The sequence below is a fragment of the Motacilla alba genome, chromosome 3 (assembly GCF_015832195.1).
Source record: "Motacilla alba alba isolate MOTALB_02 chromosome 3, Motacilla_alba_V1.0_pri, whole genome shotgun sequence".
Classification (NCBI taxonomy): domain Eukaryota; kingdom Metazoa; phylum Chordata; class Aves; order Passeriformes; family Motacillidae; genus Motacilla; species Motacilla alba.
The window spans coordinates 41,670,873-41,692,011 of NC_052018.1; the positions used below are offsets into that span (position 1 = coordinate 41,670,873).

The window sequence follows — 21,139 nt, forward strand, 5'->3', positions numbered from 1 at the left end:
AAACATGGAGATGCTTCAGAGATAATAGCTTCAATTTCTTATCCTGCATTAAGAGATAGGACCACTCAAAGACGGTAATAGTATCAAACACCTTTTTGGTGAGTCAAAAATCACAGTTTTCAAATTCTAAAGGCAAACTACAGTCCTTACCGACAATCATTTCAAAATATTGTTTTTAAAACAATAATTATGAAAAATGTAAGAGTGCTCCAGGGTTTTTTTTGTCTTTTACTATCTCTTTACTTTAAAAGAGAAAATCTTTATACTCAGTACAGCTCTTTTGAGACAGTTCATTCTTTTCTCTCTTGTTTCAGCACTAGTTCAAGCTCTTATTCTGATATTCTAGGAAACCTGCTTTATATATTTTGATACAGACTCCAGGTATGAAAAAATAATCTCCTATTACAAGAAAGTAGATATAGGTGGAACTATATTTGGAACAATAATCTCAAATTATTGGACAAAATTATCCACCTGTAAAGCAGTTCTTAATCACACATTTATTCCTTTATATCTACCTACTTCCTTTCTAATCTTCGCCATTGGTGTTAAGTTTTCAACTTGTCAAACTCCTGGTTATTGGAGAGTGGTCATAACTGGTGATCCTCCAAGCTGTGCTCCTAAGAACTGTGCCTCACTGAAGCTGAGACATCCCGTTGTCATGTTAAATCAAGGACCTCAGACTTTCACATTTCATTATGCAATTATTTCAAAGTTATACTATAACATTCATAAAGCCTTGCTATCCCTGCAATGTACCTGTATTTCAAATACAGTATCAAATCTATTTGACATGACCATATCAAGTTTCTTTTCCTCTAAACTATTTAAATATGTTTTTTTGTTTTAAAGGTGTTACACAAAATAAGGTTAATAATCTGGCACTTCTTAAAATCAGTCATCCTACTGAACAAAAAAAACTCATCTTACTGGCAAAGGCATATTAGAATAGTAGAAAGGTTTTATGAATCCAGAAAAATGTTATAGTACCATTTCTAATATTAAAAGCTATATCAATAAAGTAAGACTTTTTTTTCAAAATACTTTTTGATTTATCATAACGGGAAGATGTTCTCCATTGCTGAAAGAAAAAAGAACTTCTTAGCGTTCAGGAAATCATACAGTCACATCTATCTGCAGTGAAAGCTGCAGTCAAATAAGGTACATGTTTAAAAATATTACATTCAATGAATTATATTCAAGCACAGCAAGTGCCTTTCAAAGGTGAATTAGTAGCAAGTCACAGAGCGCGTTTGCATTACTGCAATGTGAGATTACAGGTAAATTTTAAAATCAGAATACCACTTTACAGCTTGCACATCATAGCAACAGATCTTTTTGATGAAGAGTTAATAAACTGTTTCTACTAAGAAACAGAATTTTTCTAATGGAAGATATGATAATTTTATACAAGATGGACAATAAACTGCTGGTTCAGCATGAAGCACATATTTTTTGCTTGCTTTCAGCCAAAGCAGTAATATTTATTGCTAGAATTTTAATGAAACAATGCCTAAAAGCTTCATTTAAGGGTAAGTGAAATAATAAAAAAATTTTATGCAGAAACTTTATATATAGTATCTGAAATTCTAAAAAAATGACAAAATACCATTAACTCCCATATTGAAGAAAAATAGGCCAGAACTCGTAGGTTTTATGATCATTATCAGTGTTGAATCTTAACTCAAATATTTTTGTTCACCTGGTATTACATATATTCAACCTCCTTTGGACCCCCCTCCCTGAAATATGAAGCCCAAGTGCAATCCCTAATATACACTGCCAGCCATTAAAGCAATTGTGCCTTGACATACATGGTTTTTCTTGTCTTAAGTTGAGGCTAATGATTACAGAACTTCTAAACTCTCCTCACAGCAATTTCTGAGTATAATTAATTGGATAAATGACAAGATTTCAATAAATGCAAAATATTTTTTTAAATTATTCCATACGGTTCAACCATCAATTTCTGTTTGGAAAATAAGGAACTGAAATATGCACTAAGACCAGCTTTGGAATTAATGATCCAATACTCTGGATGTGAAAAATGTAATTTATCCAAAAGCACGCATACTTTAATTCAGTAGACTTACCTTGTACAATTCTAAAAACAAGAAAACATTACAGGAAAAGAGAGCATATTGATTTTGTAATAACTCCTTCACATAATGCAGAGAGAAAAAAATACCTTTCTTATTTAGATCATTAAGCAGTGCTAGTAAAAGGAAATGGAAATAACATGAAAAAAAGAAATAAATCCAACCTGAACACCCACTTTAGATAAAAAGCTGAAGTAATTTTTCACCATCAGCAATTTTTTAGATAAAACCTGTTTTCACAATCTTGAAGCGTAACTTTCCCTGGCCTGAGTTTATGACTTTAAAGGAACATTTATTTGGCAAAAAGCCTGGCACAAAACCACCTTTATAATAAATACAAAAAATATATTTCACTAATGGTCAAGCTGCATGTCAACTAAGCAAAGATAATAAAGCTAAGCTTATGCTTTCCCAATTTTGAAAACTCTCATTATTGAAACAATGTAGCTGGCACATCACTTGTACAAATAGTAGAACCATAATACTTTAGATTAAACTGGTGTGTCCAATCAGCTACTTATGAACCACCCGTGCTTGAACAGTGGTAAAAACAGCTCTCTGAGAAATAGTAAATGTCAAGAAAAACAGGTATCTACCAAGGGGACTGGGGGTGGGATTTGTTGCCATTCTGTAAGAGCCCTTTTGCAACTCCTTCCGTGGGACACAGTGCACCTTCCCACCTCTGAACACCAGCAACATTCCCAAGCAGCAGCACAGCTCCCTCCGTGCCACCAGCTCCTGCTCCCAACCCAACACAGGTAGGAAATAAACAATATGAGATAACACAGGGGGAGTGAGATTGTTGGGGGAAGTGACACAGCAGTTCAGATCGCAATGGAGAAAGGCAGGAGGCAAAACTGAAAAAGGAATAACACAGAAAGCAGGAGAGTGCTGAAGCCAGCTGTTCATGACATGCTACGGAATGTTTTTACGGCTGCCAAATTGTGCAGGGTAGGTTACTCCTGCTCTCATATTTGCAGTGAATAATAGGATTGGGTAGGAATAGTAGCTGTAAAAATTTGGACCTTTGTCAATCCATTTGAGTTTCATCTTAGGACTTGTGTTTTTTTCAGGCAGTGATTTCACCAATCATGAAATCATAAACTTTTTAGGAAAACTCTGACCCTTTGAAAGGAGGCCCTAACTAAACTAAATACTTACTTGAAAATAGCAGTCATAAGATTTCAGATAATATAGTACTAAAAATAGCTTAAATGTGTTATTTCTACACTGTGGAGTGCAGTGGCAGATGCATCCTGGCTACACTGCCAATCTTATAAAAAAGAACCCTGGGTTAATCTCTGTCCTGGTTTAAGGCATTGCTGCTGCTTTGGTGTTGGTTCATAGAGGTTTTGACATTTTGCCTTATACTTCCATATAAGAAACTATTAAAAAAGGAAGCATATGCATGTTTAAAATGTGGTTAATATGTGGTTTGTTAGAATTAGTGTCTGAGGAATACATTTTTCTCCTCTCTTCTCAACCTGCGTTTACAGGAAATAAAATCTAAGTCTTAAATAATACTTTAAATAATTTAAAATGCAACATTACTTCCAACTTATATGATGCAGAGCTTTAACTTCTGGACAACAGTTCAAAATATAAATGAACTCCTTATGAACTCACTTCTGACCTTAGGAGTTTTGAAGCTGAAATGCAATGGTGTATTCTGCAACAAACGTTGCACAGTCAAATACTCTCCCCAAACTGCTGACAATGTGATCAGAATCACATAGCTCACAAGAAAGAGATACAGAGTTCTTAAAATTATTTTTGTGCAAATGAAAACATACAGACTAAAAAGAAAAGGAAGAAGAATATTTATAATTTTTAATACCATCAGGATTTCCCCAGAGAATAGCAAGTGCTTATAAAGCTCAATATATAATAATCAAAACCCCAGCAACAATAAATGGCTTGGTTGTTCTGTGCCTTTTTCCCCCTGTGGATTATGGGTTGCATGTATATTGACTTGTTAAACAGGCTGAGTACCTTTATGTCTAGACTAAATGTCTTACATCAAAACCCTATCACTAATGGCATAGTAGTCAACAGCAGCAGAACTGTCAACTTCCTCATGATGCCTTTAGAAGTTCCTAGTCATAAAATATCTAGTTATATTTACCGTCATCTCTACTCCTTGACCACCTACTCAAATTTTAGATACCCCTGCAAAAATATCCATACAGAGATACAATAGAGCTATTTTATGAGCACCTATACATGCTAGGGAAACATCTGAAAATCATTATTTTTCTGCTTTTGCTTATACTACTTAGTCCAAAATAAAACATACTGACAGAAAATCTTTACGCTCTCTAAACTGACTACAGTTAATTGGCAAAAATTTGAAATGCCAACCAAGGTGTTTCTGAGCTTAGAGATTTAAAACAGCCATGCAGAGAAAACAAAAAGAAGATAATTTTGCCCTAACAAAGATACATCTTGACAAAGTATGTCTTAACTTACGCATTGGGAGTTCCAGCCTATTTTAGCTCCTTGATAAAAAATTTCTATTTAACAAATTTCATATCTGTGAGTCTCATTAGTGAAATCAAGAAGCTGAGAAGTCCTACAGCTGGACAAACTTCATAAAATTGGCATCTGTTGTCGCAAATCGATACTAAAGTTGGGGGCAGGAATTACATACATATGTGTTCAAACAATCAAAATTGTTTTTGTTGTTGACACTTCTATTTCATCCCATAATAAGAATCATATCAAAGAATAAAATTCTGAAGAAGATTATTTCTATTTCAGAATTTCACTGTAAAACTGAAAAGCAGACCTCTTGATGATACACAATCTACAAAAGACAATTATTTATTAAATTTGTATAACTGATAATTTTTAATATTTATTTTAAATATTATATGTGCAAAAATCAGCAAACTATTCATTTTAGACAGGTATTTTTCTATCTGAACCACATTTTTTCTGAAATCTTTTACTGCCTTTTGAAATATTGGTACTTCTTCCAAAAAGTTTACAGATTAGTAGGTAGTATTTAGCTTAGGAAAAAGACATTTTCTTGCAGAAAGCTGTCATGCTGAATACTGTCATATAAAATCACAATAGCTGCAGTTTCTGTATTTTTCAATCTGGTTAAGGGCTGTCAGTCAATTCATAAACACAACATTAGGTACTGTCACCTAAGCAGAAACCAATTCAAATTCTAAAGATTCAGATTCTAAAACGTATTCAGATTCTAAAGATTCAGATTCTAAAACTGTCTTCTCTTTTGAAAGAGTTAAATTTTTATTCAGAATCTCAATAAAGTGCCCTGCATATATTCTCATTTCCTGCTTTCCCAGAGAGAAAAAGGTGGAAAAAATGTATCCATGTTATATGCTGCAGAACTAAGAGACATAAAATCTTTGTACACAGAGATTGCTTTTTATGTCTCTGTTGAAATCAATACCAAATCTTCCACTTTTCAACAGATTTGACATATACAACAAGGAGTAAAAAGGTACCTGTGATGGAGTACTGTAAGCTCTAGACTGTAAATAACTAACAAGAAATTTAGTTGCCTTACCTCAGCTTTTTCACCATTTTAAATCAGTAAAAGTTGAAATGTTAAAATTTGTTCTACCCTCTTTTTTCCTCTCTGCTCTTTACTTTCTATCATCAAAGCACATTTGGAGATGACTTTGCACCCCACACAGTCTATAACACCATATTCAACACCCCTGAACTGCATCAGACAGTAAGACTGGTGCAGAATAGTGCTGTGCAGTCAGAAGCCAACCTGCACAGGTCAAAGTACAGAAGCTCAGGCTCACTTTCTCCTGTGTTCTTCAGAAGAGAACAAAATCACTGTGATACTTTCATTTCAGTGATCACAGATTTTCAGATCACAGCTCAAAACCATAAATAACTGAAAATGTAATGCCAAAGGAATGGATAACTGGAACTCATGAACAAGTAGTTCAGATCAGCAATTCCTTGAATCTGAGTCCACGTGAAAGGGATTATTATCACTGAACTACGTTCCCCAATAAACATTCTTCAAATTAGTAGTGAAGAAATTGACTGTCTGCATTTACCTATCACATATCACTGGAAAAACTGGCAATATTTCCAGTTAGATTTTGGTAACACAAAGTAAAAACTAATTTAATATCTTTGAAATTGTATACTCACCTCATCTAAGTCTTTAATAAAAACAATTTTCTCTTCAATACCAACAGGCATTGGTTCACTGTGGGGGATCTTCACCTCTTCATACATTTTATTATTTTCTCGCTGAACTGACTCTGGTAAGAACACCTAAACGTGTATTACAGGAAAATCAATTAAAAGTATGAAAACAGAAAGTGTCATTATGCACATGTCACTTTGAACAATGCTTTATCACTTTCCTCCAAAAAATGAATCCAAACCAAAAGCAGATCTCCCTCATCCTTTTTATAGATAGAACTGAACCCCCCAAATGCAAAATAATCAGTTTTAATACTCAGAAAATAGTCCCAAAACCCCAAAAATGATAACTCTGTTTTATTAAATTTCAGAATCCATTAGGTCTAGAATTTCATAAAGCATTTATTTTGTTAAAGTCAATTCAAAGGTATCTAAAAGAAAGAAAAATAGTACCTTAAGAATTTAAATAACCCTAGAAATAAAAGCAAATACATCAGTTGAAAATGATATTATTTCTTCCAGAGTCGAAATAAAAATAGAATATATCAAAGCATTTAAAACCCTCTGCAAAGAAGCACTGCTTCATACATTGGATTCTGAGAAGGAGGAGACTAAGGAAACAAAGGGAACCCTGCTGCACCCTACTCATGGGGAAAGATGTACTGTTCAAGAAGGGTTATGCACCAACATACCTTTGCACCCCCAATGAATGCTGATGTTTTCATAGCTTCAGCTCGGGAATCATAGACATGTGGATAATGAATTTTTTCGATGCTCATCTCTCTCTGTCTACCTAGGACTGGCATACTTCGAGCGTTCAGAAGCGCTAGTTCTCTGTGGGCAGAAAAATACCTGCAGTAATTCTGCCCATTTCAGGCTGCCATCACAAAAACTGAGCATGGCATATTAAAGTCAGAGCAAGGTTTGAGGAAATGAAAGAAAAAAATGTTACAGTGTTATTCTCTGTCACTAGTTAGACCAAAACCTTGAAACACACAGTTTAGATAAAATTTAGAAGCACAATCCAACAAGTGCAATGCTTTCCTAAAAGCAGTTTTGACTCTTTTTAAGCAACACAGCAACATGATTTCACAGTTAGATACCAGTCTCACTATATTTTTCTCAATACAAAATACAACAGCTTATTTGCTCCTTATTCTCTCCCTCCTCTACTCCTCCCACTACCTTCTAGCTGTCAACTTGGAAAATAGTACCCATTAATCTTGAGAGAGAAAAAGAAAGATAGTTCTGATAGATTTAGTACAGACTTCATAAATCCTAAGCAAGTAGTGTGCATACAGGAACTAAGAAAGATAGCCTACCCCACTAATCTGCAATTCCAGCCCACAGAGATGAGATCAAGAAGATTCTCATTAAGCAAATCACTGCTTTCTTTCCTGAAAATTAGGTTTTCATATTAAAAAAAATTCTACGCTTGTAATAAAACGTGACTTGAAGTCAGAATCACCTAATCACCAAAGCAAACTAAAAGAAAATAAACTGTTATGATATGTTGAAGTAGCAATTACAACAGAAGCATTTCTCAACTTTTGGGATTTATTACCTTTGCATCCGCAGCTCTTTGGGATCAAAGCACATTTGTCCTTCTCCAGAACCTTCTCCATCCTCCACAGCTTGTTTTTCCTTTCTGGCATTTCGTTTTTCTTCCCGACGATATTGCTTCATTAACAACTTTTCTTGTTCAGACTGAATTGTGACTTGACAACCATAATTTGGTTTAGCATTTTCTCCTATAAACTTCTTGCACTGTTCTGCAATAGACAGACATGCATCCCCATAAGTTCTGGATTCCATTTTTTTTCCCCCCCAGTTTCATTCTAAAGGTTTGGGGGTTTAATATCTGGTTTCATGCTTGTTTTAGGGGGTTTGTGTGTGCGTATGTGAGTGTATTGTGTGATTAAAAATAGTTGAGCTTTATGTAGACTGTGCAGCAGTTGGGCTCAAGACATCTAGAAGTACCACCAGGTCATGTCCCAAAGGCAGGACATCTAAAATACACTTAATCCCAAAGCAAGGGGATGGACTAGCAGCAAAAGGAAGGACATTTTTTGTTTTCTGTATTTATAATAACTTCATCTACAGTGGAAATGCCACTTTGCCTCTTATCACTGCTCTTACATGCACTGATAAGCAGGATTGCGTGACAACAGATTAAACAGGATGATTTTTGTTTTTTAAACAGCCTCTTCACATAACAATTAGTGTATATATACTAGATAACATGCCTGTATTGAAAGCATACTCACAATGCAATTTCCCTGAACAAGTGAGGAAATCAATCCTACTCTACACAATCACAAGGATGCCTTTCTTTTACATTGATATGCAGCAGGACTATCAAGAAGAATCAGAACCACAGAACAATTACAGTAAACAGTAAATCCAGGGGAGCAGGGAACCCAAAAAAGCTCAGTTACATTCACCTTTCTGAGATCAGCCCTGGCTAAAACTGACGACACAACCAAGTCTTTTATATACAACAGGCTGGGAGAGATTTATTTTGTTTTCATTTTAACAATATTGGTGGTTTTAAATGTCGTTTTTCAAAATTCTGCAAACAGATTATTAGTTTATATACCTTTGACTGAATATTAAATACTTAACTCAGTTATGTTTCATATGTACTTCTGCAGCCAAACTCTGAAGCGAAAAACTTGAAAACCTTTTTTCATCAAATAAACCCACTCGACTGACATTTTGAACAATTTGTGCTGCTTAGTTTTCACCTACAGCAACAGTGAAACTCCTACATCTCTCAGCATGCATACTGGATAAGGCAACAATAACTTGTTGAAGAGCATTGAAAAAATCCTAACTGTCAGTATGTCCACATTAATACTATCATGTCTGCAGCTTTAACTCTTTCTCTCTCTTGTATTAAAAGGGGAAAACAACAGATGCAATTTCCTGACCAAATTTAATTCAGACTGAACACACTAGGGCAAAGAAATGTTACTTGATTTGTCTGATAAACACAACAATCATCTTTATTGTCACAGAAGTAAATTACATAAGAAATAGTCAAATAACACGGCATGGTACAAAACATCAGTATATGTATAGTTTCTTGACTTGTGCTAATTTTTTAAAGGCACAAATTACTCAAAATTGACTAAATTTCTGCAGACAGAATTAGTCCCTTCTCCAAGTGAAATTCTGAAAATATAGGACTTCCCCATTAGAAATACCATTTTGATCAACTTAAAAAAGAATAAAACCTTATTAAAATTAAAATACTGAACACAGTGCCAAGAGTATCTTCAGTCTCAGAGAAAATACCCTGAATATCACTGACTTTTTTACCACAGTTAAAGAAAGGATTCTCTCATCAGTGAAAAAAGCATTCAATCAGTTAACGCTTTCCTATTGTCTGAAAAACATAACATTGAAAATATTCTTCCTCCACATTCTAGCAGAAATTACTGTGATAGATTTTACTGATGGCATAATGAAGAGTAATTTCATAAAAGCTTCCAAAATAGTCATTCTGCTAAGTGAGAAGAAAATACTCCTGTAACTAAACTCTGTACACAGGAGAAAAATATATTAATTCAATTTCTACTGAATGTATTTTACTTTTTTATTTGATGACCTAAGAAGGGAAAGCTATCAGGACAGAAAGCCTTGTCATACAGCAAGACATTCATCTTTGAAATCATGAACAGGTAAAACTAACAGTTGTTCTGATGAGTTTAGACTAACCATTAGCACAGCAAGAGATGAACTTCTAAACACTTCCTTATGTAATGTTTCATTGAAGACAAACATTAAAAAGGGGTCACTTGCATTTTAAAATTATTGTGGCGATACATAAGTCCACCATTACTGGCTCTATTCACATTTTTCTAACTCCATATGCTGTGAACACGCAATGGGCTGCATGGTGCTATGTCCATGTAAGGTTTATCCCAAGTCACAACCCATACACTTTCAGATTTATTTTTGTCAGAGAAGAAAGTTATAAGACTTGTTTTAAAACAACGATCTGTAAAACATATTTTAAAATAATTACTTGGTGCAGATGCATTAACTTATAAATCCAAAAATGACAGTACAAAACCTGAATTCCTTTTTTTCACCCTCTCACTTATTCACACTTAAGTTTGACTCTATTATTTTCAGAAGTGGTTGTTACTATGCTTTTCTTCCCCAAGGTCTACATTAGATGATAGTACAAAGTAGAGAGGAAGCAAGAAAGCAAATGAGGAATAGTAGAAGATCAGATTATTTCCAGAGTAATCCATTAAAACAGGAAAAGTGCAACTGTTGACACATTCAAAATTTGCATATGCCCACAGGCAGTTGAAAACTAAATAAATATATGCAATCTATATTTGTTTCTTCTGTACAATCAGACTTTCTTTGCTTAAGCCCAGAAATACATTCCTCCATTGTCTCCTTTTGTTTGGAGACTTTTTTGTTTGTTTTTTAATTATACATGGATATTACTACTGTTGGAAATAAAACAGAACAGTTAGAAATCTACTTTTTATCTGATTTGGAATAAAAGTTTTGTAGTCGCTTACCTTGGAGAGCCTGGAACCTGTTATCATTTGGACAAGTCAAAGATCTTTCCAGAATCAGAGATCTGTTCTGTAGGAGTTTCTCTATGAGTTCAAAACCTTCAGGGCCTAGCAGTTCAAATAACTACAAAGAAAATAAAGTCATAAGTCATATCTTAATGTATATAAATTTTTTAAAAGGACTGCAATATTTCTATCCTTGGCAACATCCTATCTGTTGACAATATCTAACAAATTAATGAATTTAACCTCCCAGTAATTCAGTCCAAAGGGTATAATTTCTAATACCAGGTTCTCTATTACAAAAAGGGAGAATTATAGAAAGTTTTCTGCTGGAAATATTTAAAAATTTGTGAATTTTGTCTATTAAGTAAAACTCACTTTCTCTTGGGGATTCTTATATAAAATTTAACTCTTCTCAAGTCTAAACTTTACATGCCTTTTATGGTTATTTATATATGTGGTAAATTTACTTTTCCATAATCTATGCAGATGAATCAAGAGAACCAATGCCTTCTCATGAAAGTCAGGTATGTAGGAAGTTATTCCCTTTATAGTCAACAGGAGGTGTAGCCTACTGCATTTTCACAGACTCGTCATACCAAAAAAAAATCATAGATGTGGAGTACAGCAGGAATATGAAGGAACATTTAAGATGACACTAATACTGACTTCTGTACCTGTACATATAATCCTGTGTGTAATTTGAACATATAATGTAAGCGATGGATGTACATCAGAAGAGAATTCTGTACCAGTAAGTGGTATTGTGGCCCAATGCTATTCTTATTTAAGTGATTCTTTTGTAGCAGGTTAGACAAATACAGTTCCCTATTTTAAGTTCCATTTTCCACATAATACTGCATTTAAATGGGAAAAAAACTCCAAAACATTAAAAGTACTTTCATTTCTATCTCATCTATAATTATTTTGTCAAAAATCAAAGCATTACAGTAAGCAGTAAGTTACTCAAAACACATTTTTGATTTTTAATACTGCTCAAAACAAATTTTTTCTCCATTTTTTCTATTTCCAAAAAGGAAAACAGGGCAGTTTCTCCTTAGTGCTTTTTGAAATTGCTGCTAATATTATCCATATAACTTCAGGAATCTGGTAAGAATAAACTATATAATGTACTTTGATGTGATGTCCTATGAAAGAGTAAGACTTTAGCACTGTAGAATTCAAGCATTTCTGTTCTAACTATAAAAGGAGAGAGAGGTCTCTTACTGTCCTGTATTTAATTTGCCAACTCCTTAACAAAGAATTTTTCTGTGGCTCTCTATGACTACTGTCCTTGGGGAACACCTTGAAATAAACCTTTATGTTACCTCTTCACGTATTTGCAAAATTCTGAACAGTGCCAATGGCATCAAATCAATGATCCCTTTCTTTCACGCCAATCTGTACTTCATAATACAAGCTGTCATTTAAAAATAAGGGAGGGGGAAAAAAGGAAAAAGTGTTACTCCAGGCCCTCAGGGGTTTCTAGGAAAACATAAGGTTTCTGCAAATTAGTACAGTGATGGTGAAGTTTGCAGAGACCAAACTAACAGCTAAAAGGTATAAAGTCTTGTATCTCTTTCATTAGAGTAACCAGTGATGGCAAGCTGGAGAAGCAGTCTCCAGAAAAAGTAAAATAAGAGAATTTAATAAATGTGGACAAATAGAAGATGTTCAAAATTAACAAACTACAAAAATATAGAACAGGGAATTGCTGGTCAGACATCAGTTCTGCTCTCAGGGATCTCAAGCTATGATTGATTTGCCTTTATCCAGCCTTCACTAGCACTGATCATTAATTCTTCTATTTTGCATAGCTCCTTACTGTCAATTTACAGACACATTTTAACTAATACTATCTAAAGCTGTAAGATGACTTTGTTTTTACATTTCAAAAGAAAGAGGCAATTTAGTACTGGTAAATTTGAGGAGGTATTTTCCAGGGTCAAATACTTAAGAGAGAGAGGGAAAAATAATCACTGAAGCAGCAAGAAAATAAATGTGTTTGAAATAGCTCAATTGTATAAAGAACTGAACACAAACTTGTCTTGACTTAGCTAATGATTTCTTGACTGTGAAATACCAGCAACACAGGGAAATGAAATTCTTTCAATTCATCCAGATCTGGGCTCAAGCACTAATTTCTCATCAAGGCAGCAGACATAATGTAAGCACATTCTGACTTAGCATGTTACTCCTCCAAAATACCCAAACTCAAACTCGCACTACCACCATCACCATCAGAAGACAAATAACACACTAGGTCTAAAACATCCAATGTAGATCTCTATCTCTGCACAGGACTCCAAAACATCTCTCTCACTGGAAGTTGTTAAGAACAATCTCAAAAAGCATCAGTCAGAAAAGATGGTATTTGCTGGGGAAAGACATAACATCCTTTTTTTTTTGAACGGGACAATGTTTTCCTCCTCCTGTTTTCCCAATCTATTCTGAAACAAAAACCATCCATATCATACTCTTCGCCCAGTAAGAACAGCAGCACTTCACAAAGAAGCAGCAATGTTACACAATACATTCTACCTCATGGTCAGACATCATGAAGCAAAAACTCCAGCCCCAGTGAGATGGGCTCAACGGAAGAGCACCAAGGTGAAATTGGACATCCTGCTCTCCAGCCTTTCTACCAGTCAGAGAGAGCAAAATCCATACAATACTACAGGCCAGACTCTGCAACACCTGTGTGATGAAAGTCACTCCATTTTGCCTTCTTGATGGGTGGACAGATAGTCATTTGCTACCAGCAGTTTGAGAGCCGGCTTGGTCACCTAATTAACCTTGCTGTTCCTGAATATAAAGGATGCTTCCAAGACATTTTAAACAGCTAAGACAGACTAAGCTCATTGCTCGAGAATGAGGGGGAAAAGCAAAAGAATATAGAAGATCAGAAGCAATGACCCGTTCTTATTGACAAGATGTCTCCCACGCTCACCAGAAGCCTGCCAGAGCCCATGGGTGGAAAACAACGACTGAGAACTAAACCAAGCAGAAGTACTGAGAGACAGAGAATAAGTTACACAGCAAGATCTGTCACCACCTACCACTGATGGTAGCAATACTGACAATGCTGGAAAAAGTTTGCAAAGACCAGAAATAACTAAACATGAGAACTTGCAAGACCAAAATATTATTAATATTCATATTTGTTCACACTGTAGGAGTAATCCATTGCTTTCTAATTAAGGTATTAATAACTATCACAGAATGCTGCTGTTTTAAAGTACAATTCTTTACCTTATCATTTTTTGATGCTTATGAAAACACATCCATGCAGGAGGCTTATTTCTGTTAAAATCAGAGCAGGATAATGAGAAGTAAAAGAAGCCCTTAAAAACCTTCTCCCCACCCCTCCCTCCTTCCCAGCCTTTCACTTCCCCCAGTGGTGTAGGGAGACAAGGAATGGGGGTTATGGTCAGTTCATCACCAGCAGTTTCTCCCACTGCTCAGGGAGAGGAGTCCTTTTCCTGCTGCGTCGTGGGATCTCTCCAAGGGGAGACAGTTCTCCAAGAACTCCTCCAGTGTGAGTCCCTTCCACAGGCAACAGATCCCCTCAAACTGCTGCCATGTGGATCTTCCACAAAGTGCAGTCTTTCAAGGACAGGCTGCTTTGGCATGGGTTCCCCATGGGGTCATAAGTCCTACCAGGAAACCTGTTCCAGCATGGGTTTCTCTCTCCATGGATTGGCAGGTCCCTGCCAGGAGCCAACTGCATGATAAATGTTCATCTTCTTAGATCCATTATCACAGAGATATAACAACCATTTCTATCTGGCCCAGCCTTGATCCACAGCACATCCATCTTTGGCTCTGCCAGACATGGGAGAAGCTTCTAGCAGCTTCTCACAGAAGCCACCCTTGAAGCAGCCCCCGCTAGCAAGGCTTGGCCACGTAAACCCAATCCACCAGGGTAGACACTAGCATTTCAGATTTGATATGTCATTACATAGTCTGGTCTGAAAAATCAACACCCATGACCCTGAGAGCAGGCAAAGGATTCTGGTATTCACAGTTGACTTTCTATTAAGTTATAATGAGATAAACTAGACAGTGGTCAACAGATGGAGAGGCTGTGTGTGAATCAGCAGTTTCTTGAATCCTAGCCAAATTATCACACTCCTTAAAGTCAGTAATAGATTGTACCCAAAAGGCAACCCTGACTGCCTTCACTAACAAACGTTCCACATGACTTCAGCCACTACTCAGTAATCATGAAGACATAGATGACTGAGATATATGGTCACTAATATTGTTTTCAGTGATTTTTACATTTCATTTTATGTGTTTAATATCTGGAAGAAAGCGTATTGAGTAATCAGTATAGGAACAAAAGGACAAGATGTGTCATATTGCATTAGAAAGGTGAGGCAAGGTCCCCAAGCAAATGATTTCTCCTGAATATATGCTAGCTCTATGGAAAAGGCAAGGACGCAGACAAGAGTCTTACATACAGACAGCAGTCTATCTGCTAGAGTCACCAGAAAGGAGTTGAACCCCAATGAGATACATGACACAGCAAATTTTTTCAAGTAATGCTCAGCCATAAAAAAGTACATCTTTATGTTCAAGACTGGAACAAGATTTTACTCTGAATGTTAAATAGGTACTATTCTCTTTTCAATTCTATAAAGTATAATTTACAAGGAGCTTTGGAGGTCCTCAAATATGAGGCACAGAACTGTGAGTAATACTTTGACATCATAAACTATCTGCCATCACAAGGGCATTTTCTTGACTTCTACATCTTCCCTGAGGTGGGAAAGAGCCCTATAAATCTCAGAAAATATTTTGTTTTACAAGTGCACACAAAAATAGACTATGAACAGTCCCTTCAACTTGCTTGAGTCTTAGTACTGTTCTACAGCAATAAATGAAACAGAAACCCAAATTCAGCCAACCAGTGGTTGTCCTCTGTACTTTTATAGCCTAACAGCAGGTTTTGGTTACAGAGTCCTACCTACACAATTAACTGCTACCCCTGCATTTTGTGGCTTGTTTGCAGATGATATTGCTTTAGAAGGCACAGTTTTCAAACAGCTGTGGAAGAATAGTCACCATAGCAAGATCTCAAGTTTCTTCTGTCCTAGTAGCTCTGAAGCAACTGAAATGATTGCTTCATTAAAAAAAAATTATAGGGTAAATAGAACATTTTTCTTGGGCTACGGGCTTATTGGAAAAGCTGTCTGGATATAGTGCCTAGTATACTGCTTAAAAGATTCAGTAGCAAAAAACAAGGACATTGAAGATAGAGGGGTTTTTTTAAATATGAAAAATTAATGCAAACTTTAGGGATATAATATATATGCCGATTGCTAATTACTGCTGTGCTGAAGAGACTATCATCCGCTCTAACAACTACAGACTATAGAAGAACACATTTTAAAACCAAATCTCAGATGTTTTGTCTTTTCATGTTCCTTCCAGGTTGATTAAAATGAGACAAGCAGGATAAAGTATGATTTCTTACTATTCTTATTAATAACAGGTGTTAAGTTGTAAGAAAGTAATTCAGCTCACAGATCTGCTTTTCTTTTTTTAAAGCCTGGCTTTTCTGAATAAAACACCTATTATATTTAGTCCATCTATACAGAAATGATCTTCCAACCCTACAAACCACCTAGGAGACTCGGCAGAGTCTAAGCAAGCTCAGCTTAACTGCACCGGTCTCACAACAAACAGAGCAGTAACCAGACACTTTAAGCCCTCTTACGACAAGTTGTTGATAACCTACGGGTATGCACAATGCTTTTCTGATGGCTATTACTCAATGCAGAGGCTGGAGGACTCTCACATGGCAATCTCACTGAGCACAGAGTGATAAGGGCTGAGCAAGCAAATACTCTAAGGAACCAGAAGTGCCTGGCTCTCAGGCAGCCTCCAGTGGGGTCAAACACCAACTTCAAGAAGATGAATGAAGTTACCTCTTCTTATCAGAGAGGTCTTGAAGATCTGTCTGTTAGTAAGCTCTAAATTTTTAGATTTTACTACCAGTTGGCAATTAGAAGAAAATAATTAACTAAATAAAAATTTAGAAATAGGCAGATTAAAAAAAAGCAGCAAAATTGCAGGAATTCTCTCAACACACTCACAATTTTACTTATATGATAGAAGGCTGAGTAAGGAAGCTGATGGAAAAGTTTTCCTTGGGAAAGACATCTGCAAAAAGATAATGAAGTTGTAAGAAATTCTCACTCAGCATTCAACTTTTGTTTATTTTTCCCATTGCAGTCCAACAAAGACTGATGGAAATCTGGTCTTCAGTATGGGACACGTTTTTAGTCCAGAAGTACAGGTAGGACAAAGACATGGCCAATTACTCTTTTAAATACCATCTCTCCTCAGCATATTGGGATTATGCTCTATTTTTATGTATTTCTGTATCCACAGATGACTATACAACTTTACTCCAACTAGTATTTACACTAGTAAAAGATAAGAATCACAGAAAGGAAAACTTCATAAATAGTATTAAAACACCAAAACAAGTGTTTGGAAGACTCAGCCTACAGGTTCAAGGCTTCTTTTAAATCAAACTGCAATCTATAGTTAAAACACTGAAATTGATCAGTTAAAGGAAGAAAAAAAGTGCTTTTCTTATAACAAGACTTAAAAAAACCAGACTATCAGATTGAAAGTGTATGTAAATATTGCTTAATAGGCCTAAACCTATTTATATGACTATCAGTTTTGATTACATATAATTCTTTACTATTTGTCTTATAATAAAAAAATAACATAATCTGTCACAGCATAATTTGAATTTGATGAAAATCTTCCACCAGCTCATTGTGCAAATCCTAAAACTGCCTACCATATCTGAAAAAGAGACAAGCACAAAATCACAAATCATAGCAAATTTTCTCAATATTTTTGCGTGAAAATAAGTAGACTGGAGAGATCATCGTCACTATCATCAATATTTTAACAGAGACTAATTAGAAATTTAGACAGATACACTTATTTTGAAAATTTCAAATACATAGCTACAAGGCAACTTCTACCAGCTTATTCAGCCTGAAGACTTTGGCAATTAGAAATAATGTCAAACAGCAGCTACAAACAGCAGAGTACTGACTTGCCTTATGAAAAGAAAACCCTGAAGACAAATTGAAATGTAGAAAACCTCACTGTTACATGATTCCTAAACTGGTGTTTATCTTCAGAAGTATTCTGGGATAAGCTGTAAATGATTTTTGACATTAAAAAAAAAGTCCTGAAACTGGATAACCACTGCACTTGCAACTTTTCTTACTTGTAGATACAAGGGCAAGGAATTCTGACAGTGCCCAGCAGAAAACATATATTTATGGAAGTGATTTCTGTCAATTTACTTTAATTTTTTTTTTTTTAGGGATGAGGGTTTAAGAAACTTCTAAAATGGCAGTGGTTAGCACAGAATTATATTCTGCAAAAGGCAAAAAACCTGCAGGTTATCTCAAAGGACAGCAATTCCCAAACCTGCCCATTTCAGAAGGAGGACTTGGCTGAGGGTGGATCTGCTATCCCAATGTGTACTGACAGAGTAAAGCAAAATACCAGTAAGTCAAGGAGTTGGTTTATGTTGCTTAACAGATGTGAATGACTAAGAGTAGCATGGGACCCTGATACTGGAAGCTAGTTTTATCCCAATTAGGATAGTCAAGCCAGAATTTTAATATTCTCTGCTGGACCCAGCAGGGTTAAGCAGGAAAATGGACTATGACCACCAACCCCACGCTGTGAACTCCACACCTTGGGTAGACATACACATGAGTGGGTGAGAAGAAAACAAGGCAAGCTTTGGCCTGAAACAGCATTTTATACTGTTTTAGGAGTGAGCAGGAAAAAAAAGGATTTCAGAAGATGGAAGATTTTAAAGCCTAGCTTTCCAAGGAAACCAGGGCTACCACATCACTGTGCATTTAGTAGTGTGTGAACCAACAAGTGTTAAGCCTCCTCAGTAATTTCCAGTTTTGAGAGACAGAAGAGTTCAGGGCCAGCAGTGGAGACAGATCTGAATGACTGCTCTTTGTGCCTCCTGCCCTTATTCCCTGGGAGGCTGCAGCAGGAGCACGGCGGCACTGGCATGCACCAGTGAGCACCAGCACAGCACCAGCACAAGCTCCTGCTCAGCCAGCAGAGCTGCAGCGCTCGCGCTGCGGCAGGCGCGGCGTAACAGAAACCAGCCCTGCAGCAAACCTGGCCCTGCCACTTCCACAGATCAAGCAGCTGTGGGCTAGGGATTTCTGTGTGGGGTTTTCCCCTCCCCACTTTCCATAAAATGATTTGGAGGAAAGCGATTTTGTGCCTAGTTAATTAGAGAGCCCTAATGTTTCAGATGCCATCTGATTGTGCTTCTTACAGAACTCGTATTTCCTTATGTCTCCATGCGGATGTGAGAAGTTCCATCCGCTACAGACTGGCTTTCTCTAAAAGAAATCTCATTAAGAATATATTGAAACTGATTCAAAAGGTATCATTAATAGATCAAGCCTCATACTGACTCAACAATACAACAAGCTTTCTCTCAGTACAAAACTGAAGTAAAGAAGAAAAGTTATTGACAGGAAGGACAGTGAACAGCTCTCAGCATCAGGATTAAGCCTACCATTTCTTGTCTCTCTCTGTGGCTCTTTCATCATTTCTTAAGTTCCATCCCTAAAAAATAGCACTCAAATGCCATTCAATTGGGATTTTTATGAAGGGAGACAGCATGGTTCTGTTTTCATAAAAAGAAAAAGTTTCCTGTCGTCTGTGGGGTTTCAACAGTCCTTGGACAACAACAAAGCTGTATACTTCTGGATTTAAAAAAAGAAGTCCACAACTGAAAAAGGGGAAAATGTATCGAAAATACAGATTATTTTCTCTACATGAAAGGGGAGCAGATAAGCTCTATGGTAAAGAATAATGAGACACAAGCTTTCTATTGTCTGAATATAAAACTCTTAGTAATTTTAATAAAATTACAAAGAAAATATGAGCTTGAAAAGCCAGTCTCATGCCAAGTTGGAAGCTTTGATGATAAGATAAAGATAAAACACCACAGGGGTGATCCACATATGCCTGTACTTTCCCTAAATGGATACTGCTTTTATGAACGAGGCAATGGGGAATAAGCTTTGTGATATGTTAATTTGTAAGGGCTAGAAAGTCATTATACTGAACAAAAGGAAGTGCCACTTTGACACTTAAAACCAAACATGTTTTATGAGACAAGTTGCTTTGACATCAAAATATCATATGTCATGCGAAGGTACACACACACAAAACTAAAAGCTAATGTCATAATTTCATGGTACATTAAGAAAAATGAAGATTAAGATAAATCAATGTATTATCATATGCGAGGTTTTCATGTGGTGTTGCATACATACAACAATGAACATTTAAATAAGCTGGTTTTAAGTCAAAATGAATGTTAAACTGCAGCTTTTGTAAATGTTCTCTCAAAGGAGTCTCACAACAACAGCTATTCCACTTCCTTATTGATTTTAACTAAGAAATAATTATAAGAACAGCTTGACTTTTCTACTGTGTATCAATAGTAAACTTGTGTGTGAAGAGTTATTAAGAGATAAACCTCACAAATTAATCAACAGTTACATGAAAGGAATACAATTGCAGCAGAACTTTAGTCTGACCTCAGGATTGTTCCTTGGCAAAAACCTAAACTGTCGTAAGACAAAAGGGAAGGCACATTGCTTTCAAAGAGGTTTGAAGATGAAATTTTAGATGAGTTCAGGAAGAACATAGACAAATAATGACAGAATAGGAAGTATTAAAAATTACTATTTTAAAAAATTGCCTTCTCTATAAGTACTTCCTCTTCTTCACTATGTTTCAGATACTTAAAAAACCTATTACATATTGCTCTTCCATGTTTTTTCATAAGCCTCTTATCTCTGATACCTAAGCTAGAGATTCGTAACACTTGTAAACATTCAAACAAGGATTCTAAGTAAGTTTCCTAAACTTATAGCTAACTTTACTATTGTGGGTAGATCAGTAACAACCACAATAAGGGGTAGCTGAATAGTTCTTCTCCAGTAGCAAATGGTGAACATTTCTGGAAATCAGGTAAGTACTTCCATTTCTTTCCAAAAATACGCCATTTATAGCCTTTGAAGTGCCTTATATGATTTTCGGATAAAATTTAACTATCACTTCAGACTTCTTTCCATACTGCAAAAACAAGGTACCCAGTGAACAGTGGTTCAATAATAACAAAAAAATAGTATCAGCAGCAGAAAGCATGCAACAGATATCAATACAACCTATGAAAATTTCCATTACTAAAGAGGGCTAGTGGTCTAGCCATGGCCTACATAAAACTGGCAATTGAATATTTATTGAAAA

At 35.8% G+C, this 21,139-nt stretch overlaps 1 protein-coding gene across 5 annotated transcripts in view; it reads right to left on the reverse strand.

Annotated features, from left to right (window-relative positions):
- Positions 1-21,139, reverse strand: part of ASCC3 (activating signal cointegrator 1 complex subunit 3) — a 249,137-nt gene that overhangs the window by 198,901 nt on the left and 29,097 nt on the right. For all 5 annotated transcript variants that reach the window (XM_038133665.1, XM_038133663.1, XM_038133661.1 and 2 more), the window contains 4 exons: positions 10,790-10,910; positions 7,807-8,014; positions 6,935-7,076; positions 6,246-6,371 (listed from right to left, as the gene is read on the reverse strand). In XM_038133665.1, the coding sequence (XP_037989593.1) occupies positions 6,246-6,371; positions 6,935-7,076; positions 7,807-8,014; positions 10,790-10,910 (597 nt within the window). The remainder of the gene's footprint in view (positions 1-6,245; positions 6,372-6,934; positions 7,077-7,806; positions 8,015-10,789; positions 10,911-21,139) is intronic.